General features: G+C 38.4%; 1 protein-coding gene across 1 annotated transcript in view; it reads left to right on the plus strand.

Annotated features, from left to right (window-relative positions):
• ITGBL1 (integrin subunit beta like 1) overlaps window positions 1-27,320 on the plus strand; it is a 211,323-nt gene extending 184,003 nt beyond the window's left edge. The window contains exons 8-11 of the mRNA XM_059685058.1: window positions 1,563-1,679; window positions 14,222-14,368; window positions 20,922-21,035; window positions 22,045-27,320. Coding sequence (XP_059541041.1) covers window positions 1,563-1,679; window positions 14,222-14,368; window positions 20,922-21,035; window positions 22,045-22,136 — 470 coding nt within the window. The 3' untranslated portion in view covers window positions 22,137-27,320. The remainder of the gene's footprint in view (window positions 1-1,562; window positions 1,680-14,221; window positions 14,369-20,921; window positions 21,036-22,044) is intronic.
• Window positions 27,321-27,507: the final 187 nt, after the last annotated feature.

The raw sequence follows: 27,507 nt of genomic DNA on the forward strand, positions 1-27,507 counted from the left end.
CAGCTAAGCAAGGCACTGCCAAGACCAGTCCCAGCTGCCACCACTTTTGAACTGGCCGCTGTATGTCAAGCTCACTGCCCCTGTGCCCTTGAAGTCACCCTCAAAAATCAAAGCCCTGCCAAGAGTATCTGGTGTGTCCCTGTCCTGTCTGCCAGGGCATACAAAGAGGGAATCTTGTTGGGCAAGGAAAGGGACTCTGTCTTCTGCTGAACTTGGGACTGTCTCCAAGTAGAAAAATAGACAGGTTGACGGGCAGCCAGCACAGGAGTATCTATTGCCATGTCTTTCACCAGTTTCTCAAAGGGACCATGACCCCAACACTTCTGCCAGAAAAGATAATGAATCACTTCATTGGATCATCTATCATTACAGCTCTGAAATTATATGATTCTAAATACTAATTTTCCCTTCTCCCATTCTCTACCAACTCAGAATTTCTTTAACAAGATACAAATGCAGCAACAGAATGACTAACAACAGTGTGGGGTCAGTCCTGAAGCATCTCATGATCATTTCAGTGGGTGTATAATTATGATGGTTGGCTAATGACAGAGAGTAACAGATGTCTCAAAGTAGTTACCCAGCTGAAATTTTGGCAAACTAGTCCAAATTCCTCAAACAAAAGGAATTTACTCTCTTGTATAGTCTTCTGGTGCTCTGTTATGGGTATACTCAGGTGCAGCATGGCTCGATGGTTAAGTGTGCACACTTTAACATTAATGAGCATGGATATAAATTTTGAATCTCTCCCTTATGAACTGGGTCACCATGGAAAGTAACTTGGCCTTGTTTTTTTCTTGTTTAGTAAATGATAGTGGTTATGCTAGTCTATGGGTGTTACTATGAAAACAAAATGATGGAATTTAAGAAATTATAATGTTTGACACATACTTACAGCTCAGGAAGTGATGATAAAAGCCATAATGATATTAAGGAAGTCCCCAACGCTGAACCAAACTCATTCCAAAAAAATGTTTACATGTTTATTTTTAAGTCAAAAATGATATTTTTAAGTCATGTGCAGTGACACATGCTCCATGTTAAAATGTGTTTAATGAACTATAAAATTGATGCAAAACAATCACTAAAATGTCATGTTGCAATGTACCAACAAACATTTTTTTCTTTATGTGGTGGATACACCCGAAAGAAAAATATTTTTAAATGAACACATTAGGCTAAATTTCTCAATATATGTAAATCGATTCAGTTACATTCAATGGTACCATCAAACTAAGATGAATATGAAATACCCCGAGAGTTTAATAACTGAATTAGTCTTCAAAGATGAAAGAAACAAAAGGTGGACAGTAGTAAAGGTGAATGACTTCTGAGCCAGCAATTGTCACTGGAATTGTCACTTCCACTCCCGACCGCCTTGGTGCTTGTGTCTGACCTTCAGCTCACCATAAGGGGTTCAGAAAAGTTGTTTGCTGAGCTACAAATGGTCCAGCCTAGAACTGGTCCGGAGGTCTGGCTTTAATAGTGTGCTTGTTTCCTTTGAAAGCCTTCCTGGTTCTATAAATCTCCTAATGTACGTGCTCCCCCTTTGTATTTTGCAGGTAAATGTGAATGTGGCAAATGTGCCTGCTACCCGCCGGGGGACCGCAGGGTGTATGGGAAGACGTGCGAGTGTGATGATCGCCGCTGTGAAGACCTCGACGGTGTAGTCTGTGGAGGTGAACAATTTAACAGCCTTCTGCTACTGCATGCCGCATGCTTCACCTGCCTTCCTTATTCGCCTTAACCTTTTTTTTATTGTTGAGAAGAAGATAAGCAAAAAAATAATACACAAGTCAACCTAAAAGCAATATACAGTTATGCTTGTAATGACCTTTATGTTCTTGGACTCCTGATTTCGGGCATGTGAAAGTACACAGTGCACTATTGATAAAAGGTGGTTGAGACTAAACTAAATTCTATGGGGACAGTAAAAGGCTTTGCTGCCACTGAGCAGTTTAAGATGATTTTTATTATTGTACTCATAAATCCTGGGGGAAGTAAGTATCACCCATAAATTTGAAAAATAAAACACACACATAGTAAGATAACTTCCTAAGTTTAATTACAAAATCACAGGAAATACACAATATCTCAGTTCCCATAATGGCTCTGAGACCCAAATAAGAGCTTATGAAAGCAAGAAACTGCAAAGAACAAATGAGACAGATAGAAAGTGATCAGCAAAACTGAGAGTCCCAGAGATAGAAGGTTGACAGTGTCTACCTGGTCTTCATCCAGGGGAGGGGATGGGAGCCAACATTATTCTCATAGTTCAATCTTGCAAAATCTGATGCTGTAGAGATGATATATGCTGATGATAGCTCCTCCTAGGTTTCCAGTACAACTGAGGAGCACTGGGTATGGAATCAGACTAAAAGAATATAGCTGTATTTCTTTTTTTTTAAATATATTTTATTGATTTTTTACAGAGAGGAAGGGAGAAGGATAGAGAGTTAGAAACATCAATGAGAGAGAAACATCAATCAGCTGCTTCCTGCACACCCCCTACTGGGGATGTGCCCACTACCAAGCTACATGCCCTTGACCAGAATCGAACCTGGGACCCTTCAGTCCGCAGGCCGACGCTCTATCCACTGAGCCAAACCGGTTAGGGCTATCGCTGTATTTCTTCAAGACAGTTATCATAATGCAATTGGGCATTTTATTGGATAAAATCAACATGCAGGTACAACATAGAAAAGGCAGGGACATTATCACTACCATCTGTCTAATGTCCATGTGTATCTATCTATTATCTCTCTAACCAACTATGAAACACTTGCAAGTCGACTGAAAATTTCTTCTTTCTTTTCTTTGTGAGCCAAAGTAAAGGCCCTTTCTAAGGACTGTGGTGCCAGGTGGTTTATTTCACGCAGCCCTCACGGCAGCCACCTTCAGTAATTGATCCTGCTTTCTTCATCTTTCAAATAGAAAAGTGAGTGAGGTTTGAGGTGTTGATGTCCCATAGCTATATAGCAGCAGTCCCAGGATCTGACACTGATGTTCGGTTCACAGATCTCTCCCTATACCACAGTTTCCCCCAGCGTAACATTAAACTGTTTGGACTTTATCTCACTACTTTTAGTTGAGATTGTCCCTTCACTGGTATTAGTTACCAGAAGTATCTAAGCAGAGTGCAGTCTTTTTTGTTAAGTACAGTATGTATATTGACTCACATAATTCTCACAATGGGGTATAGAAAGCCTGCCGGGCACCTAGAGAAGACCTTGTTATCATTGCCATTTTCTCTGGCATGCAGTGTCTAATGGGTCTCCTTGCCCAGCTGCTCTGGTGACTTGGTTGAAATGGTTGATGTTGTAGAAACCTCTTATACCTACACATCCTTTCACATTCCAGTGAGTACGTTTTTTGTTTTCCTTGTTATTGATTTCTTCATTTTTCCTCTTGATGGTTAACCCTATTGCTTGGAGAAAGAGCTCCAGGAGGGAGAGGGTGAAATATCTTCATGCTCATGTTTATCCTAAATAACATAGCTTGTCAATACCTTTTGTGACAACAATGTGTTCAGAGCTGTGACTGTCTGGTCTTCAGTTTTAGGTGGCATTGATGATTTCCGCTTTCTGGTCATTCTTATCACACTTGACACTGAGCTATCAAATCAAAGTGACTGTCACTCATCTCAGAAGTATTTTTAGTGTCTCTTACCCTGCGGTGCATCTTCTGTGGAGAAGCTTCACATGGATTCGCCCAAGCACAGAGGAGCACAATGAAGAAGACACTGGCCATTAGGGTTCCTCAAGCCACAAAGCGCACTGGCAAAGTTTCTGTGTTTCTCAGTCTATCTAAAAATGCCCATTATCATAAGGAAACATCTCTCATTATTTAGCAATATCCTATCATGTATGTAGCACAAATTTAATCAAATCAGCAAATACTTACTGCATACTTATTCCACATAAAGCCCTGCATTGCCCTTTAAACATATATGCCCTTAAATATTTTTAATCACTTGATGTCATTACCCCTGACCTATATGCTAGCATTCCTCTTGGTTCAATCTTAAGGCCATAGAAACTTGCTCTGTCTCCAACCATTCCACATAAGCGATTCTTCCTGAGTTTATTAATTATTCCTAGCTGCCCAGTTCCGAGTTGATTTTTAGTTCTCATTCTACATGACCACTTTTTAGCATAGAGTTATAGTTACCCTACTCTGAAAGCCTCATGAAATGGTCTCCTCCCTGGGCCTCAGAAATACCTTCCCCATCCATTTCTTCTCAGACCTCTCCCTTAACCACTTAATTTTTTATTCTTGCTCATCTCCCAGAGCTTACCAATAAATCTGTTTCCCTTAAAATGGATGTTGTTGGTTGCTGTTCTGCTTGCTATTTGTTGCCCTTGAGTAATCTCAGCCTCTTCCACTTGCATCTTTAGTTTTCAACTAAGTTGGAAAGGATGGATTATGAATGAACTCTGTATGTCTGATGGGAATGCTATGCTTTTGGCTTCTATGAGTGCCATGACTCTACCAACAGGCATGTCCCTTGCAGGGTTTCTGGAAGATATGCTAAGGAATTGTTAGAAAATATTTTAGCTCCTGTGGAGCATGAGGCTTCTTTTAAACCAGAGGAGTCTCAACATCTGTGCAACATGGATCTCATCTCTTTGCATCTGAGTTGTGTTATCTGAAGAGAAGGTGGTCCCCAGACCACCATGTTGAGTTGTCATCCTCATGAATCCTTGCAAGGATTCCCATGGAGAGGAAGGCCCAATATTGTCCAGCTGCCAGGATGTGGTTCCTCCCCATGTCCTTCTAAGGAGACTAGTGCCAAATGTCAATCTAAACGCAGCTGAACCTAAGAAAAGTTGCCCCTCTTGCCCCCACTGCTGCCTTGATGGAAAGGCAGCATTTATGGAAATTCATGATTGAATAATCTGAGTGAGGGGCAGGGCAGAATCAAGGATGAATCTTGATGGCTTCAGTGATTGGATGGGTGGAAGAGACTATGCTTTTATTGATCTAATTGTCTCCATTTATTGAAAAAGTGAGGGTTTTTTTCATGGGGGCAATAGAGATGGACAAACTTAAATGTATTATGGTTTTGTTCATTTTACCTGACATTGTATTCCTTATCTTTGCTTCTCCTTCTAAATTACTCCTTATCATTTTCCCATTCTTCCAAATCATCTCCTTTAGAATGCCTTTCTGAAATTATTTTATACTTCCTCCATACTGCAATACCTTCATTAAAATACCATCACATTTTATTGTAAGTTCTTTTCTTCAAGTCTATACAATTCTCATGGATATAATAAAACCTTTTTTACTCTGAAAAATTATTGTATCCTCAAACTTAGGATAAAGGTTGATGCTTAAGAACTTTTTTGAATAAATTATAAATTAAGGAAGTCACAAGTAAATTAAGGAGTAGAGGAACACATGCAATATTGACTCCAGTTTTGGATCAGAGAATTCTTCAAGTTGGAGTTAACATTTGATATGGAACTAAAATAGCTAATATTTAGAGATGTGAACATTTTAGGCCTGAGGAAGCTAAACAAAGGCACAGAGGTAAAAATATGTGATATATGGAGGGAAAATATTTATTTAATTTTCTTACATCAGAGGTTTTCCTCAGCTGCTCTTGAATCCATCCTTGGAAGGATTTTTTTTCAAACTATTTACTCATTTATCATTTACAACAGATATTATTTCCTTCCATTTATTTTACGTTGCTCATCTTTAGATATCAGGACATTGTGAAATATTTTTATATTAATGTTTTTCCTTCAACACTTAATAAAACTAAAGTAGTATAAAAAAAAGAAAATAAAAATCACCCACAAATCCACCATCCAAAAATAATACCTGATAACATTGTGTTGTATTTCCTTCTAGTTTTTTTTTTGAGGGGTAGCTCTCTTTTTGAATCTAGACTTATGAATGTTCTTTGGGTATTTTGATATTTTGTGTGGAGAAAGCCCACATTCTATGGTATGTTCACTTGCTTCAGTTTGTGTTGTGTACACTCTGCTACATTTTTTTCACATGAGATTATAGTGGGTAGAAGGAACCATTTTCTTTTAAGCAAAGTGAGAAAATGCCCTACAACAAAATGAATATGAACCTCATATTAAAAAAGACCAGAATTTGGATTCTGGCTCTGTTTTTCACTAGTTGTAGTAACTTGGAAGGACCATTTGGTCTCTCTGCCTTGGTTTACTCACGTGTACAATAAAGAAAATAATGCCCACCTATTGGCTTTATGTGAGAATGAGACACAAAGAATGAAAAGTGCCTCCTATGCGATAAGCAGACAATCAATGAATGCCCTGTGTATTCAATGCAGAGTAGAAGATTCAAGTGTCCATCACCATAACAGAACAAAACAACCCATTTAAGATCTCTTGCGGCACCAGTTACAAAATGTTTTGGAAGGAAGTCGGCATCCTACAGATCTGCATGTCTGTGTCAGGGAAGGAATGGCAACTACTTTGTTCAAAGCCTTTGGTCTCCCATCACTTGGCAGCCAGTGGTGAACGGATCTTACTACCATGACATGTGAAACTCACTGACATCACCCCTCTGGTGTGGCTTCAGAGGGAAACAAAATTGAGAACCACTAGTTTGAGTCATTTCCTCAGTTCACCACCAGACACTGGGCCATCCCTTCTATATCCTTTCACCTGGAGGGATGAACTAGAACCCCATGTATCTTCTGTGTGTTCAGAGCAAAAGGCTGGTCCCTGACTCCAGAGCAGCATTTCAGCAAACAACAAATAATAAAACAAAAAGCATCCATAAACCTACCTAATCAGCACATGCAGGAGAACTGATAGCAAGTGTTGTTTCTCTACCTTCCTAACAATAACACTGAAGATGATTAAACCAGTTCTGGCAGGCTGGGATAAATTAGCAATTGTACCTGAAGGTGATTGTACGTAATTACATAATTCTAAGCAGTTCAGTTTTGATTACACCAAATTACAACCTGAAAATGACTGGCAAAAGAGAGTCAGTATGAAGACCGTTCTCCATTTAATTAACTTATTGGAGAGTCATGTTCAATGATCATAAAAACAGATGTGGACCTTCTCAAAATATCTTTATTAACAACAAAGATTTTACGTGGCCTATAAACCCATGGATTTTTAAAATCAGATAAGTCATTGCTTTAAAAAAATGCTTTGTACCAAGTGATAGTCCTTAAGATATACTTATTTTTATTAGTATATGACTTTAATACTTCACAAAGAAAATATATCTACAGGCTGGCTTGTGTGTATTTGTTTGTAGCCTAACATAAGCTGGACCAGAGCCCTCCCTCCTGTACTCCATATACCCAGGATGAGAATAAGAAATAGACTGCTTATTGCTCGCCTTCTTCCTTCTATGCTCCTGGAATAACTGCCCATGAGTCCAATTTAAAAAACAAGTGGGGATAATGAAGAGCCACCTCTTAATCACACAATCCATTTACATTTCCCCGGGGAGTTCTTCAGCTGTAGCTACAATTGGAAGGAGCTCACGCAGCCTGAGTGTGTGAGTGCAGAGAGCCCAGCACCACGGGATTTCTCACGTTGAGGAGGACCTCGGGCCAGGTCTTTCTTAGCTGGACAATATCGGCAGTAGTGGGATTGTCTCCAAATGACGTGTCAAAATCATAGACCTCTTTTCTGAGTTTGTTAAGTGTATCAGTTAGGACTGTGGTTGGCTGAAGGGAATTTACGCAAATAAGTCTGTTGGATGTTGAGGTGACTGCCTGAGATCCAGCAACACCCCACACCCCTCCTATCTTCCTTTCCACTCTGTCCTTCCAGTATGACTTTTATTGTCATGCTCCTAGAAAACCTCCAGCTGTGTCCATCTTCCAGGAAAGAAGAAAGGGGAAGGAAAAAAGGACAAAGGGCAAAGGACACATGCTGACTGAGCCTGTCCCATTTTCTTTGGGAGACAATCACTTTCCTGGAAACCTCACCCACAGGTTTTCTCTTATATCTCAATTATTAGAGCTCTGTCCTAGGGGCAGCTCTAGGTAAAAAGGAGCCTGGGTAATAAAACAGCTTCCATATGGACATATTATCACTTCCCTGAAAAACAAACAAATAAACAAACAACAATAACAAAACAAGTGCTCTCCTAATATTAACAAGGGGAAAAAAATGTCAGCCAGGCAGAATATCATATCTGACACAATCAGTAACCCATTCATGGCCCAGTTTCCCAATTGAGAACCATCATTGCAGTGCTTTAAGGAAATGTGTCTCTGAGCCAGTGAATTTCATTGGAAAGGGTCATTGCCTAGAGCAGCACTGTCCAATAGAATTTTCAAAGATGATGACAATGTTCTAACTCTGCGTTATTCAACACAATAGCCATTGGTCACATGTAGCTGCTGAGAACTTGAAATGTGACTAGTGCAACTGAGAAACTGAATTTTTAATTTTGCTTAATAAATTTAAATTGGGCAATACAGGTCTAGAACATTCTTGGGGAATTTTTGGTGTGGGGGAAGAAGTCGGACTAAGAACAAAAATCACTGATGGGAGTAAGTATCTGGGACAGGATGGATGGCACTGGAAGTGGAGATGGAATGGAAAACTACTCACCTGTCTGAAGATTTGAGAAGTCAGGTGTCGGTAGATTTAGTGTACTTCAAATGGCTCATTAGGTTGGCTCTTCCTCCATCTTTGTTCTAGAATGATCTATTATTGTACACTTATAAGAAGATAACTTATCACTAGATTCTCTGGATTCTACCACCAAACAGAGACAGTGTTCTCACTGAAATCTGTATATTTCTACAATAGTTCTGCAACCCCTAGGAGAGCTATTCAGAGACCTACGTGGCAACAGAGTAGGGTGGGTACAGCAAAAGCTGACTGAAACTACTGTTATAGTCTTATTTTTTTAAACCAATTTTTAGGAACATTCCACTTAGTAGGCTTTGTAAATGGCCTTCTCTGTCATTTTATGAGACAACACAATCATTTTATTTTTCTCCTTCTGTACTGAATGTTCATACTTTGTCTGGCTTCTCCTCCTCTATGTTAGCCTTAAATATTAGAGTTTCTTCCTAAGTAGTTCCATTCAATTCCAAAGCTTTAAATGCCATCTTCTTGCAGAAACCGCAGCACGGATATGCTTAGCCCTACCCTGTCTTCCCACCAGACTTGTGTCAATTGCTTCCTTAACTTTCCACATGGTTCTCTTAGAAGTATCTCATGTAAAAAGGTAAAAAGAAAACAAAACCAAACACTAATAAAATGACAAAATAAAACCACTGACAATACCATTTACTGATGAAGATGGAGAGCAACTGAACTTCCATATTTTCATAGTTGGTGTAACTTCTTACAACCACTTTCAGAAACTCCTTGTCTTCTAAAGATAGACTTGAACATCCCTAAGATCCCAAAAGTCCACTTAGTCAATGCCCAATAAAAAATTCCTACAAAAAATATCTCAATCACATGAGGCTTAAAATAGCTGATTTGCTGCTCTCAACCTCTCCCTCCTAAGCTTCTTTAGCTAATAAAAAGCATCATTATTCAAAATATTTTCCAGCTTTCTTTCTGTCACCTACCACATCCAATTCAACAGTAAGGCTCATTAGCACCACTACCAAAGTATATCTCCATCTCATCTCCATTTGCTCTGCCACCATCCTATTTTAAGCCTCTATCACCTTTTTCTTGAACTATTGCAATACTCTCTCACTTTCCCCATATTCGCTTTTTCCCAACACACCTTAATTTTTCACACTTATCTGTCAAAATAAATGTATAAATTGTAAATTATATCACATCGCTCTTGCTTAACACTCTTCTATGATTTCCTATTTCTATTGGAATAAAATTTAAACTCCTTACCAAAAATAAACAGTTTGTTATGCTCTCATTCCTGCATATTTCTCCAACTTTATTATTTATTCCATTTTTCTTACTCATTATTCTTCAAACATATTGGCCTTTTTTCACTGCCTAAAATGTGCCAAGTTCTTTCTTATTCCAAGAAATTTTCATTAGCTTTCCTAGAATATTGCCTCTATGGCTGCTTCTCATCCCTTGTGTATCACGGAGCCTTCCCTAACAAGTCCAGTAAACAGCATTCTCACTATTGAATATACTAATATTCTCTCTAATGTTTCCATAACTCAAGTGCATTTGTTCATGTGTTACTTGTTTTCTTCCTATAGTGAAAACACTATAACGGTAGGTCTCTATTATGATACCTGGTACACCATAAATAGCTATTGAATTGTATGACTTAAATTATTAAAGTTCATAAAGAAGATATTATTGGAAGCATTTAATATGTTTTTAACTAAAGGGAAGTTATGTAAATGGTGAATCAAAACATATAAATACCAATGCATTTTGACTATTGTGTAGACTAGATGCCAACCTAATGCTATAGAAAGATATGATAAATGAATAAATAAAAACCAATCACCTATCCTTACATTGAATTATTCTCAATGATATTCTAAGTCAAAGGCAGAATGCCTTTCTCTGCAATAGAGATTTAATTATTCTAATTATGCCAAAGTGATTATAATTCTCACTAACCTGAGCTGGTAAGAAATATAGACATTTAAAAAGTCCATAGCTCAATGGGTTTGGTATTAGATGCTCTCTATTGCTTTTTTACTTATTGTGTACAACAGATTATCTGCCCCCAAAGATGGATACCTTTTTTTTGAACTTCTAAGTAGACCTCACTTTAAGTGAACTTTCGTTTTATTGGAGAAGTCAAGATACCATCAATTGATTGTGTGGCTTTTATGAAACACCAATTCTCTAACTTCACTCCAATTTATAGAATGTAGAAATAAAGTAGTCATCCAAGAACTGTCTATTGATCTTGAAGGGCAGTTATTTAACCAGATGACCTATAAAAATGTCCTGGATTCAGTTTACAGTTCCAAGTTGTGATTAATTTTGTAAATGAGGAGATATTGTTTAAAAAATAATCTCAATCTAAAAGTCTTTTGAGGATCTGCTAAGATTAAGGCAGTGTGCTTGGCACTCTGAAGGCTACAGTGATGGTCAGAAGTGAGTCCTACTCTCAAGGAATTCACAGTCAAGGAATAGGTTTATTTAATAAATAAGTACAGAAACTACATCCTACAAGGTGGAAGACAACCAGTGCCACCATAGAGGTGAGAAATAAGGTGATGCAGAAATTCAGAGGATAAGACGAATTTCCCTTGAAAGTATTAGAAAAGTTTTCACAGAGGTTTGAAAATTAAGCAGGACCTGGATGTGTGAAGTAGGGGAACAGAAGAACAGCATTTTTTTTTTTATCAAAACAAAAGTATGAAGTCAGAAAAGTGCAGGGGATGCATTGAGAAGAAGGAATAGGTCAACTTGGTAAGATCAAGAGGTATATGCAAGAGGAGAAGAGGAGAGATTATAAGGTTGGAAAAGTAGCTTGGCATTCTATTTCAGGAACCTAAAACATAAGGAAAGTTATAGTAGGTGCACTTCATATCATAAATATTGGGGAGTCATACAGCACTAGATAGGAAGGCTGTGATGTGAGTAGAGTGGTGTAATAGGAAGTGGTGAGCAAGAATTTGGAGAAGACATGACAGGAAGGTATCTCAAAGGTTTATGATGGTGATATGAGTGGATATGTTGGAGTTAGTTTCAACAGGACCTGGAAACTCTTGAGATGAGAGCAGTAACAGGGATTCAAATGTGATTCAAAACATTTCAAACTGGTTGACTGAAAGAAAAGTTATATCATTAAAGTAAATGGACAATGCAGAAGAGGAGCTTTTATTTTATTTTATTTATTTTTTTATTGATTAAGTTATTAAATATGTGTCCTTATCCCCACATTACCCCCCATTACCTCCACTCATGTCCTAAGAAGAGCTTTTAGAAAGGAAATTGTATATGCAGGTTGAGAAGTATCAATTTTGTATGCTAGTGGAACACAGAGTATGGAATCACAGATGTGGTACAGTCCTGTGATCATTGAGGTTATCAGAAACCATGTGAGGTGATGAATTTTTCAAAGGAGACATTATAGAGAGATAAAAGATGATTGATGATAGACAAACGGGATGCCTACATTAATTGGATCAGGAAAAAAGTAGAAGGATAAATAAACAACGGAGGAGTATTGAAAAGATAAGGAGAGACTAATGCAGCCGTGGGCAAACTACGGCCCGCGGACCAGATCTGGCCCGTTTGAAATGAATAAAACTAAAACAAAAAAAAAAGACCGTACCCTTTTATGTAATGATGTTTACTTTGAATTTATATTAGTTCACACAAACACTCCATCCATGCTTTTGTTCCGGCCCTCCGGTCCAGTTTAAGAACCCATTGTGGCCCTCAAGTCAAAAAGTTTGCCCACCCCTGGAATGTCATGAAAACCAATACCGGAAACACTTTTCAAGAAGAAAGTTCCCATGAATATCAAAGTATGCCTTCTAACTATGTAGCAGCTAAAAAAGATAGCAATTAAGAAAAGATTTCTAGTTGTCTCAAATTGATAATCATGAAATATAGAAGCAATGTGAACCAATGGAAAAAGAGTGGACATTGAAATCAGAGAAATTGGCATCGAGGTCTGATTCTGTGTGGTTGAGCTATGTGCTTTGGGGTAAAATTGCTTTGTTTCTCTGGACCTTAATTTCTTGACTATAAAATGGGGATGATACCCGAATCGAAGGGCTCTGAGATTAAATTTAGTAAATCAACATAGGATAAAAAGAGGCTGTTGGAAATAGGTCTGTTAATCTAGGTCTCTTTTGAGTTTGCCTCCCATTTGCTTTCCATGAACTTCCAGATGACCATGTGTTATAGAAAAACTTACCTGAGCTTGTGGGAGTTTAGGTTAAATTATCATGACCACAAATTGCAAAATATTCAGCATTGGCCCCTAATCCCTCCTGTGCAAAGCTGAATATAGGAGGAAGCAGATGGAATAGGTTTACTCTGAAAGTCCTGCCACAGCAAATGTTCAAGACAGAATGGTGTCGACAGGTTCAGAGGGCTGAGCAGTTGGAATGACAACGACTGTGTCCTTGATGCTTGCTTTTGCAAACCCTGGTGCTTAGCAAAATGCTCTGTTCATAATAGAGACTCGGTAAGACTCAAAGCAGCCAAACAAATAGCTGTTTTGTTTGTCCTGTTTGGAGAGATCTGGCTCTAAGGTAATACACATATTAGAAAAGGATTTTTAAAAAGGATAAAGCATTGATTGGAAACAAGAAACATTTTAGGAAGATGATGCAATCTAATGGGGTATTGGTAGCAAGCAACTAGACAGATGTGTAAGCCAATGAATACTTGCCACAAATACAATGTCGTATATGTTGCCAAAAGATAAACATCCCCCAAATCAGGAGTCAATGATGGAAACAAAAGGGGAAAAAAAGCTGAAGACATAAATCAAAGCCTCATGCTGTTTCTAACTTGTAGACAACAGTAGAGACATGGCTGAAACCGGTTTGGCTCAGTAGATAGAGTGTCGGCCTGCGGACTGAAAGGTCCCAGGTTTGATTCCGATCAAGGGCATGTGCCTTGGTTGTGGGCACATCCCCAGTCGGAGATGTGCAGGAGGCAGCTGATCGATGTTTCTCTCTCATCGATGTTTCTAACTCTCTATCTCTCTCCCTTCCTCTCTGTAAAAAATCAATAAAATATATTATTAAAAAATAAAATAAATTGACAAACTTAAAAAAAAAAACAATAGACATGGTTACTTACACTTAGATCTGTTCTTGTTAATAAGTAGAGAGGCACACAGATAAAGAAATATATTACCAGATGCCATTAACTTCTTATGGAAATTGATCTTTCATTTTTATTAGTAAACAGTAGGATTGTAATCAATAAATGCTGCAACAACGGTCAAGTGACTAGCCTTGTCCGTTGGTCTGGGTATCATGGTGTGCACCGTGAAGAAAAGCACGGAGACCCCATACTGCTAAAAAACGCAAATCACGTATTTTGTATCAAGAAAAGATGGTAAAATTCCACGTCAAATTGTTTCAAGGTTTCTTTCTCTCTTGAGTCCATCTCCTTTGCTGCATTCAAATGTACTATGTAGAGCTGGAACTTTGTTGTGAAGTTCTTTTCAGCAGTCACGTGCCCAATGACTATGCATAAAGGGAAAGTGTGTTTGCTGGATAGGAAATGAGAGCCTTTAGTTTACATATTTCTTCCTTAAACACTGTAATCAGCCGGATATTTACCATCTCCTCCTCTCTCCCCGCCCTGTGATTGCTTCTCAGGCCACGGCACGTGTTCCTGTGGCCGCTGCGTGTGTGAGAGAGGATGGTTCGGGAAGCTCTGCCAACATCCCAGGAAGTGCAACATGACAGAGGAACTGAGCAAGAGTCTGTGTGAATCAGCAGATGGCATACTGTGCTCCGGAAAGGGTGAGTCTCTCCGCCGGAGCTTGGCCTGGATCCCTGCTGGGACACATGGCTTGTACAGCAGCCCGCGGCAAACATCCCTTTCAGGCCGCACTTTGCCTGAATGAAAATCACTCTGTCCTCTGCTTGTACCGGACCTTATTAGTGTGAAAGTGAACCACGTGAGGTTTAGTATCCAAGGAAATGGAATGCATGAGATGGGTTGCATGTGAAAAGATCCTCAGCCACTTGTAGACAACCTCATTGTGAATGAAATGCAATTAATAATTGAATAAAGAAGAAAGAACAATAAGATATGCTGGGACCTGGATGGGCCCCAAAAGGTAGAGGTACAATCATTGAGTTCACCTGTGAAAGAGCAGAGCCCGGGACGGGTCTGCAAAAAACGCTCTGGAAGCTCATGGGATTCTCACTAAATGTCAGGGAGCTGCCCTGCCTGGAGCTGAATGTCAACCTCCCGCTCTCCTCTTCCGCTCAGCTGCCTCCTTGCAGAACAAACCACCCCCCTTTCCAGACTTTTATAGCTGAAGCTACATCTATCCTCCAACACCTACCCTGGGTCAGGAGTGCAGGTAAATGCTTTCTGAAGAAAACACAGTGAAGCAAAGTCAATCTGCTGAGGAGGCCTCGGAAGCAGAACTCGCCTCGGGGATGTGCCCCTCAACAGTGGCTGTCGCTACCGATGATCACTCAAGGCCAATGCTCTCCGGATGAAAGAGGCCTCTTGACGTAATTGCAAAAAATAAACTCAGATGGAGGCTGTGACCACATTTGGTGCCAGGAGGAAGGCTGAGAATGGATACAAACATGCTCATTTTAATAGCCGAGCATGTCCTTGGTTTCCAGGAATTCTGTGTTTGAGACTGGTGTTTACAGAGTTCTGGCAAGGAGGCCATGCCTTCCACCGAATGCAATCACAGCAGCCAAGCAGCACTTAAATGCATCTAAAGCAATCACTTTGTTCCCCGTTTGTTCTCATATGGAATTCATGCTAATTCCAAGTCCTAAGCAAATCTCAGCATTTCAGTTCTCAGGGGCCCTCAGGTCCTGGATACACTTGCTTTAGGTTCAAGGAGTTCTGTTGGCCCTGGCAGGCTTGGCTAGGTTGGGTGGGCATCCTCTTGTGCGCTGAAAGGTTGCCAGTTTGATTCCCAATCGGGGCACATGCCCAGGTTTTGGGCTCCATCCCAGGTAGGATGTCTTGCTCTCATATCGCTGTTTCTTTCTCTCTCTCCCTCTCCCTACCTCTCTCTCTAAAATTCACTTAAAAAACCTTTTTAAAAGAAAAAAGAAGCTCTGTTGGGAGGAGGAAGGAAAGGTTGAAAGGAAGAGATGGAGGAAAGGAATTGCCAAGGAAGAGATTAACAAAGAGAACAGTAAAGGTGGTGGGAATAGAATTAACCATCAAGGTGGAAGCTGGGGAGGAAAAAGAAATGTTATCAGGTCAGAAGGTAGTGTCCTGTGTATAAAAAAGTACTCAGAATGATTAATTTGTTTGAATTAGAGTTATTTTTTTCCCTGAGTGTAGCTTCAAACACAGAGCCCTAGCGTTTAGATACTTTTGTTGTTGTTGGTTTTCATAACGGCATTATCCTTGGAATAAGGCTATTAGCTTTTCTGAGAAACTCTACTAAATGGAACTTTTGTATTAGAACATTGGTGTGCTTGTTTATTTTAAAAATCAGCCAGTGTGTGTGTGTGTGTGTGTGTGTGTGTGTGTGTGTGTGTGTGTGTGTGTTTCCTAGACACTATAAAATCACTAACATTGTTCATAAGTGGGTCTTTGCTAGTCATGTCCAATTGCAGGTACAGGAGGAGAACTCATACACACAGCCATGCTCACCTGTGTGGTGAATACCATTCTGTCATTTCCTAGCTGAATTTCATGCAAAGAAGAGGAGTAGTTTGTTTTCAAGAAATAAACATTCTCATTAAAGTCATTACATTCTGAGGAGAGATTTTCAGCATCATAAATATCGAAAAGGCCCCCAAAAGGGGGTGAACCCAAAGGCATTTCCTCAAAACAAAACAAGAAAATCTCTCTAGCTAATGCCTTTTTCAAATTGCTTGCTTTAGGTGATGGAATAATATCTGCAGATCAATGAAGGGTTGAAAGCGTATATTTTAAACTGTGTGTTTATCCTTCAATGGGGAGAGATCTTCAAAAGGAGACTGGATGTAAAAGCTGCCTCAAGGCTGTGTGCTTTGAAGCTGGCGCTAGAGAGGATGGTGGGCAGTCTGTTTGCAGCCGCTGACTGCAGGCTTCTTTCTTCCCACTTACTCTGGAGTCATCAGTGCTTGATTCTAGAACAGGATTACAACGGTGCCCATGGAACTGTGCTCTCCCATAGGTACAGAGACCTGTGGGGATGCAGCTGTTATTTCTGTCTCCTTAGAGGGTACCATCTACCCCTTGCCTCAAGAACCACAGAAAGAGCCTTTGCTGGTTCGGCTCAGTGGATAGAGCATTGGCCCTTATACTTGAAGGGTCCCAAGTATAATTCCAGTCAAGGGCATGTACCTTGGTTGCAGGCTTAAAACCCAGCCCCAGTAGGGCGGGGCACTTGCAGGAGGCAACCAGTTGATGTATCTCTTTCACATCAATGCTTTTTTTCTCTCTCTTCCCCTCCCTTCCACTCTCTTCAAAAATCAATCCTTGGGTGAGAATTAGCAAAACAAAAAGAGAACCACAGAAAGAGTAACTCACAAAATAGACAACAGGTTTCGACGTGGTAGCAGAGAAACCTATTCCAAGTTATTTGACTGGGGCCGGGTATTTTTTAATAGGTTTCATGCACTTGTCAGAATTCCATATACTTTCCCTCAACATGGTAAATGAAAACCCCTCACCCTGATCTACACAAAGGACGTTGGAGTGTTTTCCTTTCTCCGACTAGGGGACAGGGAGGAGGAGTGGGCCTGAGGTCACCACCTGGTAGCCTGTATCCAACTGTTTCCACCAGGCGCTCCCCATGATCTGTGAATAAAGCCGTCACCTCAGGAGATGATAAAGAAATAACGTTTTATTTCTTTACAAATTTATAGCCAAGACAATAAATCACTCCATAGAAAAATTTAAAACTAGATACATTGCTGTGACCTTCATAACAGATGGAGTTGTGAGTACAATAGTGAATACTGCCTGCTGGGATGTTGGTTGCAGCATTTTGTCAGGCTTGATGAATGGAAAAGAAAGTCCACTTTGAAATGGGGCAGCTGACAAGGGTGCTTGCCCTTACACTCAAGCTGTTCATGTGAATCACCAGAGAGATGAGCTTAGAGCCAGGTTTAACTCCCTTTGCAGAATCCATGCTGTAATTCATCGGCTGTTTGTTTGCTTGAGTATTTATGTGTATCCAAGAGTACATAATCACCTTTCTAGGTCCGGGTCATCACCTCTAATATTCTTAGAGATGTTGTCTGATGATGGCTGTAATTGCATGTCACTAAATGTCTCCTTAGAACTCTTACAAAGACACTGTTGAGTCCCACATCATCCGAATAAGTCCATGGTACACACCCACCCACTCACCTATCCCTCACCTATACCCCATCCTGGCAGATTCTTCATCCCTGAAAAGAGACAAGGTAAAAGTTAGGCTTCAAAAAACCAGACTCTGACCAGTGTTTTAGTTGCCTCACCCAATATAACTGTCAGTGGGAACACTCAACTCATTTTTTGAAACTATATGAAGGGTTATTTTGTGCGAGGCATCACAGATAGGCAGATAGGTAGATAAAACAGTAGATGGAATCGGATGGAAATCTTTTTTTGCCCCCATGGCCCTGGGCAATTCCATTATCCTCCCTGTATGTCCATTTTCTCATCTTTGAAGGCAGAAGAATTTCATTTCTTTCCCTTTCTTAAGTTCTAAGGATGCTCTGAAGACAAATGAGAAAATGTGGCTGAATCCCCAAGGAATGGAAGCCACTCAAAAAGTACAGAAGGGAGATGGAAGCATTCTAACAGTCCTCATACTGAGAAAGAAAATGAATGGATTAGTGGTGTTGTGGTCAGGAATTTACCACCCTAGAGTTCCTGCCAAGATGAACCAGCTTCTCCCTAAGGCTGGACAGTCTCATGGGCACGAGTGGGTGCCAGTCCAGCGGAGCTAAATAATCGGTCATCTCCTGGCAGCCATGTGGCTTATATCTTTCTGAAAGAATCATTTTCCTAGGATTTTCCCTTTCCAGAGTAGGGCAATTTGACCCCTGCTTATTGATGAAAACAGCCATGTTGCTCTATAACAAAGGCGCTATAAAACATCCTATTAATGACCTCGCTGTGTTATTATGACATGCCATACTACTCCTAGTTTCACAAGCAGTAGAAGAATTTCCTACCTCTGAGATGCACTGAGAATTCACAAACAGGAAAAAACAACCCAGCTGGGGAAAACGCTGACGAGAGAAGCTAGTTTTTCATAGCACATACAAAAATCAACCCCCATTTTTCATTCTAAGTATTTCAGTGACTAGCAGACTTCTGAAAATGCAATTTACTTGTCAAATGGTCTAGCAATGTATCCCATATTCACTTTAGCTGAGCTGACCAGTTTTAGGGAAATACTATACAATGGCCTGAAGCTAAGCATTGGAAGTGAGAACAGTGATCAGAATAGTTCTAGAGCCAGGGGACAAGTTTAAAGATGAAATGTGATTTTTTTTCATGAATTGTGGCAAAAATTATATCATAGGAGTAATACATAAATATCATGGACATATAAAGTCATTTACATCTCCCTGTGTTGTAGAAACAAGTTTGAAATATAAGGGAGATAGTATTTTAGAAACAAAAACAGTGGAATTCTTCAAATAGTCTTCCTCCACTCATAAAGTACTAAATATGATACCTTCTGAGGATATGTTAATGAAGTCATTAAAATGCCCCAAGTTTTCATAGTTTTCCAATATTGCTCTATCCATTTGCAAAATGCACAGATGGCTGTTGAACATTTCTGTGCCTAGAGATTTGACAGAAACTGTTTAAAATTAGAATAAATAAATTTCTAAATAAAGAAACACTGTGCCTGGGTGAGATGACCAACTCTCACAGACTGGCCTGGGAGGCCCAGTTACAGGCCCTAGGCAACCAGGAGGGTACTGATCACTCATTAGAATGGGAAGTTGTCTATTTTGCAACCTCGCCCCTCAGTAAAACAAGTAAATGGAACCATGCTGCGGTTAAGTAAGAAGTTAATAAATGTAAACACAGTTCTCAGCATGTAACCAATTCTGACTGCTCCCTTACCCTGAGAAGTGTGACAAGGAATATCAAAAGTTTAATTTGGCCATTGGGGATTCTTGCAGCTAAAATGCATATATGAGTTTCCATAATATAAAATAGCATGGGGTGCTTAATGCCTGGGACACCTTTATGTGCATCCTTTCATGATAGCAGTAGTGCACAAAAGTTTCTTTCTCTAACCATTTTTTAATTGCAATGTTTCATAGAGACACTAATGACTGATTTCTGCCTCCTCCCAATATATTTTGAATTTACCAAGTCTGTTATTTTATAGAATATGCCAAAACAATTTTTCTACTTCACAGTCGTTTAAGGTGATAGGCATCTTTGGTAAAAGGAAATCACATCTAGAAAGAACAATCAATCCAAGGAAATAGAAGGAAGCAGAAAGCTATTCTTTGTGTTTATTTTTAACTTGAAAACTTTCTTTACTGCTATTGTAGATGTAGTTTTGCCACATGAAGATGTTTAGGCTGAGGGAAATTTCTTTTCTGACACTATTTAATTCCTATATTTTCTTTTCTAAATGTGCCATTAATAAAGCTGTTTCTCAGCAAGCCAAAATATCTTTAATAACCAAAAAGGAAGTTTTGAATTAGGTAGGAAGTAAAAAGAGAGGAAATGAGTGAAGTAACGGAAAAGGTGGTTGGATCAAGAGCCTCATAAAAGATGGACATTTGAGGCGAGGGATTAGAGCTCTCCTGGATGGCGGCGGGAAATCCCAAGGGTGAAACTGGGTAAGGTAAATATACATGAGTGATTGTATGTGTATTTTTAGCACTTTAATGAGCCACCCAGTAGGCAGGTGAGTCCTTACTTTAAGAAAATCATGTAAACAAAAATCCAAAATTATAAGCACAATAAATTTAGTAGTTGTTTTAATTATAAATTGCACCCTCACTTAATAGAACTTACTATTCAATTCCTTTAAAAGACAGACACTTTGAAACATGATTCAATTCAGAAAAAAAAAAATTTTGAAAACACTATATTTTGAACACCTTTTTAGAAGGCCATCTATAAAAATCAGCCACATTCTGCCCTCATTGACATTTCAACCAGACTGAGCCATGGAACATTTGCTCAAGGCTAATTGCAGCCGTCTAGATCCATAATGAAGCCTTTCAGGATAACCTTTATGAATTACAGTAAGTAACGCTCCCTTTTAAGCCACTGGCTATTCCATGAACTTTGACCTTTGGAAGGTTGGTTATTAGAAGCCGATTGCCGATACATTGATAGTATTCTACTCTAGACAGAAACCTTTAGTTGTGTGGTAACGATCAATAATACCCTTTGTGATTTCAGGTTCTTGTCACTGTGGAAAGTGCATTTGTTCTGCTGAAGAATGGTACATTTCAGGGGAATTCTGCGACTGTGATGACAGGGACTGCGACAAACATGATGGTCTCATTTGCACAGGTGCAGTACTGACCCACTCAAATTGATCTATGCCACATTTTGCAATAAAGGTGAATGACACTCAGCACATTTTGCTGTGGGTCACTGGGCAGGAGAGCTTTCATGTGCTGAAGGGCCAAATAGTAATATAAAGTACGTAAAGGGAGGTGGGCATTTCAGAATAAGCACTAACATTATTCCCAGGCATAAAAGTATGCACCCAAATTATATGATTTGGAGGAAAATTCCATATAAAGTAACTTCCTCCAATTTACACATATGCAGTTTTATATATTGCAAAAAGAACATAATTCTCTTGACAACTATTTCACTTTTAACATGGTATAGGGACTAGAATATATTTTAAACAGGACCTAGGCACCAAAGCTGTTTGATGTGTTAGTTTGTTTTTAGGGAATGGAATATGTGTGTGTTGGGGGGATGGGAATAGGAAAACAATTTAGGAATATAATCGATACTGCTATGCTGAGTTTCTGAGTCCTAATAATTGGTAATTAAAATATTTTCTTAAACAATGTATAGGGGAGATAGAGGCATATATTTATTCTCCTTGTTTTTAACTAAAGGTAAAAGATGAGTATGTGTGTGTCATTAAGATAGACATTCACGTTCTGCCCACTCCTACTACACAAGGCTCCTCTTCTAGCTATTCAGCCTATCTCACCCTGTGTCAAGGAGCTGTATGTTTGTTAGCATTTATTGTTACACATAACCTGCTCTCTACAGAAAAACAAAATTATTCATGGAAGCCCAGCTGGAGTGATAGTGATGGTCATTATTAGATTGATACTAACTGGATGGTAGCACCAAGGAGGTGCCATTAATTGTTTAAAAGGTCAGATTTCCTATAGCTGCTTAATAAGATAATAATAAGATGGCTGCACAATAAGAAAGTTTTCAGAGGATGAATGAAATTGCTTTGATTAGGAACAGTTATGTTTTATAATAACATATATTAGCTTGGTATATTTCAATCATAATAATGAATCTCCTGTGTATTTTACTGCAGGGAATGGAATATGCAGCTGTGGAAACTGTGAGTGCTGGGATGGATGGAACGGAAACGCATGTGAAATCTGGCTTGGCACAGAATACCCTTAACAATGAGAGAGGACTGGGTTCTTATTTGTCTAGGCCATTAGAAATATAAATGCAGAGGAAACCATGTATAATCACCACGAGGACAGGTCCAACAGACTGTTGTATGTTTTTCTATTTCTGAAAGCCCGGATGAAATCTGGATACCCATTAAAAATGAGTTAAGCAAACTCAGATGTAAATAACACCAGAAAAGAAATTTTCTCCTACAATTTACATCAGTGGTTCTCAACAAGGGTGACTTTAGCACCCAGAAAACACCTGGCAATGTCTACAGACAATTCTGATGGTCACACTGGGTGGGGTTGGAGGGTGCTCTTCAGGCGTCTAGTGGGTAGAGGTCAGGGATACTGCCAAACCCAGCAGTGCCCAGGACAATCCCAACGATGAAGAATTTTCTGACTTCAGATGTCATTAATTGCAGAGTTGAGGAAAGCTGAATTACATGGTTGTTAAAAATGCACATCCCTACACAAGAAAGGCCATTTTAGACTCGAAGAAAAAGAGCCTTACATAAATCCATTGATCATATGTTGCCAGGATTCCCCATCACTCAGTGTTTCCATATGGAAATGAAGACAAACACACTTGAAGTACAATGTTGGATTGGGGTGGGGGGCAGAGGCCAGATCATCAATGCTTTTAGTCATTAAGTCATTTGTCTAGTCTCACTTTAAACTCACAAAAGAAGTTCTCTTAAGATGAAGGAAGAAATTATGGAAAATGTACAATTTAACATTTTTAATAAATAGTGACATAAGTTGTTTACACTCTGTGTCAATATGTATTTTGCCAACTGAGGACTGACTAACAAAAGAATGAATTGCTATTCAAAAGCATCCATTTCTACGTGACTAGAGCATGTTTTAAACTGGACATGGGTTACATGTACAAGGAATCTGTTTTTCCCCTAGAAGTTACTCCATGGTAACTTTCCTTTTAAAAAGACAATATCTAGTTAGGTCTATGATAGGCTGATATATGTATTCATTTCTCTTAAAAGATTCTATTATTTCTAAGGATACATTTCTCACTGGAAAAGTAGGGCCATACATGGAAGTCAAGAAGAGACATTGCGATAAAATGGTACCAGTCCCACAAGCTCAGAGGATAAAAAGAAAAATCTATAAATGGCTTAAATAGAAGTTACAAATATTCACTCAGTGATAGGAACAAAATGTTTATTTTCATAATGGTGAAATTTCGCTTTGTATGAAATTCACATCAAATTATGAAAATGTACAATAACTTGGACTTCCCTTACATATTTGCAATCACGTCTACTTATACCCATTAGTTTAGGCAACCTTTAATTATTTAGAGCTAAAAAAGACCCACTTTTTATTTAATGTGGATTATATTTTGTAAAATCCTGCAATAATGTAATAAAATCATTTTATTATTGTTTAAGATGAAAAATTTTACTTGGACATTTTACGTAATGATGTAAATATTCTAGACTCATGGTTTGGACTTTATAAATCAAGCCACCAAAAGTGAGCAAAATGTGTACCTGCAGGGTTACTTAAAATTTACATTAAAAATTATTTAAGAGAAATTTAACTGATGCTGATTTTTAGAATACTGAGTGTTCTCTGACTTTAACAGATTTATAAAATTGTTAACTCTATCCTGAGATTAAGGAGTGCAACCACACCAGTTATATCTCAATTGTTCAGTGCATCAATTGAAATATCAGTCTTGTAAATGAGGGAAATGTAAGCAGTTAAGAAATTATAGATAGATAGATATCTATACATCTATATATATGCATATGCATATATATATAATATCCTTTCCTCTTCTCTAAACATTTTAAGCCTCAAACAAACCTATTTTACTGTTCAGTAGCAATTTCAGTGATGACTGATTTGATGATGGACCCATGGCATTCACTACATTATCACAGCGCAGTGACATCCATAGTCCTACTGCAGAGCTCTGCTTTCGGTGGAAAGGACCAGATAGTAAACATTGTAGACTTTGTGGGCCACATACATCTTTTTCGCATATACTCCTTTGTTTGTGTTTAAAACTGCATAAAGAAAAAAACTCATTCTGAGCTCCTGCTCCATACAAAAGCCAATTGCAAGCTGGGTTTGGCTCACAGCTGAGGAATAAATGATCAACCTGTGCTTTGATGGAACTGCCGTTAATCTCCTGTTTCCTCACATAACCCCAGGTGTGTCTTATTTTTCTTGTAATTATCTATATTTGTTATCCCTTTTCATTAACAACTACAGCAAAAGTGTTTCTCTTTTAAAAAATTAATATAAGAAAAGAGTGCTCAGCATTTATGTTTTTAAAGAAAAAGTTTAGATATGGAGAAATGTTAATTATAAAGTTCAGAATGGGATTTGTCCAAAATTTTTGACAATGAAAATATATTGCAGTCAGCTATATTCTGGGTTCCTTTAGTTACAAATTATTGAACCAAATTTTTCATATTTCTCCTGTGCGTGTGTATGTGTGATGTTTGACTCCAGCTTGCAAACATCAATAGATCTATTAAGAATTTAATTTATATGTTTAAATCGGAAAAAGTTAAACATAGCTACATATAAAGACCTACATTCTACCCTTCTTAAATGTGATTTTGTACTTTGACTTTTGATTCCATTACTAAGATAGAAACTCCCTCTTAAAAAAATGCCAAGGCCAGAGCAAATTTGTAATAGGAGGGAAAATGTGCCAATCTCATTGGCCGGTTCAAGTTTGTCCCGAGTTACAGTGAGATTAATGTGAATTGAGAATGATACAATAAGTGATGTTGGCCACAACCTTGCTTGCTTTGCAAACCATCACTGAGAAATCCTAAGGGGACTTCTCCATAGAATTCGACTAAGGTCTTAAGACCTAAGAAGAGAATCATTATACCCCATTTCTCCCAGGACTCCTTGAGCTAATTTAGATTCCTTCAACACGTTGAAAGAAATGACCACACCATCCCAGATGCAAATGCAGTCTCTGCCAGCAGACATCAGGATTAGACTGAATAGTATAGAGAAACCAGGAAAAAACCATAATTCAGCCTTTGTTTTCAGACTCTATCAAAACTTTGAAACCCAGTTCAGTATTCAAGCATCAACAGGTTCTATGTACCACTTCGTAAGCTAAGGAACTTAAGCTATGAAATGTATTTTCTCCAAAGTAACCCAATTCACATCCGGATTTTGATATGCCTACATTTAGCTGAATTGCTTTCTCCAGATATAGTCTTGTTCTGAAATGAAATTAAAAATAAATTTCAAATATTTTCACTTCTAAATTAGAGTTTGAATCAACCTGATCTTCCCTTGAAATGTTAATTCTCTGATTTAATATTTAGGAGAAAACTGTAAATGAAGTGATACATATCTAACGTTCAATACATATTTAACATGTTTTGTTTTGTTTTTTTAAAGAGAACCTAATCTGATATTGGTCATCCTGAAAAACATTTGACTGTTTTAGTGCTTTAGGTACTAATTAAGCAACTAGCCAGATGTGATAAAGAAACTGTGCTTACTCTTCAAGAGGCAATTAGGCCAGGCCAGTGTGGCTCAGTGGTTGGGTGTTGACCTGTGAACCGGGAGGTTGTGGTTTGATTCCTGGTCAAGGCATGTGCCTCGGTTATGGGTTCAATCCCCAGTGTGGGGCATGTAGGGGAGGCACCAGATTGGTGATTCTCTCTCATCATTAATGTTTTTGTCTCTCCCTCTCCCTTCTTGTCTGAAATCAATAAAAAAAATTTAGAAAAAAGAGGCAATTAGAAGGACTGTGGCAGGAATTTTATGGGCCCATTGTAGGTCTCCTGAAGTCACCCCCTTCCCCAAAACACTCAGTGCAACCTAACAATTAAAGAAAGAATTTCTAAATTCTCTAGGATTTATAATGAAATCATGCTTAGTTTCAACTTACTCTCTACAGAGGGTGGACCATTTGCATCTATTCTATAATTTTCCCAAGTAACGTTTTAGCAAAACATTTTAGAAAGCAAACATAAGAAAATAAAAATGGTGTCACTTGAAATACCAAAACCATTAAACATTAAGCATTACTGAGGGATGGGTGAAGCAATCAGCTAACATAACAAATCAGTAGAAATAACCCTCCCACACCAAATGTGCATGCAAATGGATGAGATATTAGACTTGATACAATAAACATACATACATGTAGGTACAAAACACACGGTCTCTAAATACAAATGAATTCCATCAGATTTACTATACAGAACATCAATGGTGACAGATTGCATTTACTTAATAACATCAAACTTGATTTTGAGGGGGAAGAAGAGGGTCTTATCCCAGAAAAAAACAGCAAGAGAGGTATCATCAAAGAGCTAAAATTTTCTTTGGCACGGTAAAGGGGGAAATTGAGTTTACCAACTTATTTACATGACATGTCTATATTTGTGGGTGATGCAATGCCATTTCATTACATAAAGTTGTTTGATGTTTTATAATATGCCTTCTTATAAATATTTTATTCAGTGTGTTGTATTGGTGAATATAACAAATGATATTAAACACAGAAACTGTACAAAGCAGACACACTCTCTGTATGTAAATTGAGAAATACATACTAACAGTTCTTGATATCCAGGCCCTATTACATGCAGTCCATCCGTGCTGCCCTTGTCCCGTGCAACAGATGAGACCAGACACAAAGAAAGTGATCAGACGAATTTACAAATAACAAAGACCCCTCTGCAATATGTCTAAACATATTTTGGAAGAAAGTATTTTGACATCCATTCATAGGGATAAAGGCCCATATAGACAACACATATAAAAAACAAAACAGGTGTGTACATAAATCTCAGTTATTTAGAAAATAAATATTGTCTTAATTTTAACCGTTACACAGGCTTGCAGGGGAAATGAAACCATCAAATGAGGTCTGATTACCAAAAGCAAATTGGTGGGGTTGCTTGATGTGTGTGTTGGGGTGGGGTGGGGTAGGGTAAGCCCATCTAATTGGAATTTTAAGTTAAATTACTCATAGTTTGCCACATGTTATGAATTATATGTATTCCCTAAATAATTAGTTAATGAAATTCATCTAATATCTTTTAACTTATCATGTTAAAAAAAATAGGCATTAAAATGGTGTAACAAGAAATCAAGAATGGTCTAAGGAACCATTTTTTTTTTGTATTTGTATTTTAGCATAATCAACAATAAATCTACTCAAACATTATGCTAACTTTTTATTTTATTAAAATGGAATCCGATATGAAAATGAAATAAGCATAAACAGTTAAATTTATACTAAATCTTTAATAAGCTAAGCAGGACAATATTTTAAAATGCTGGGCAAGGGCTGTCATGGAGACTTAGAAAAGCAGTGACAAAATAATTTCCCAGTAAATACAGTGCAAATGTGG

This window comes from Myotis daubentonii, chromosome 2 (genome assembly GCF_963259705.1).
Source record: "Myotis daubentonii chromosome 2, mMyoDau2.1, whole genome shotgun sequence".
Classification (NCBI taxonomy): domain Eukaryota; kingdom Metazoa; phylum Chordata; class Mammalia; order Chiroptera; family Vespertilionidae; genus Myotis; species Myotis daubentonii.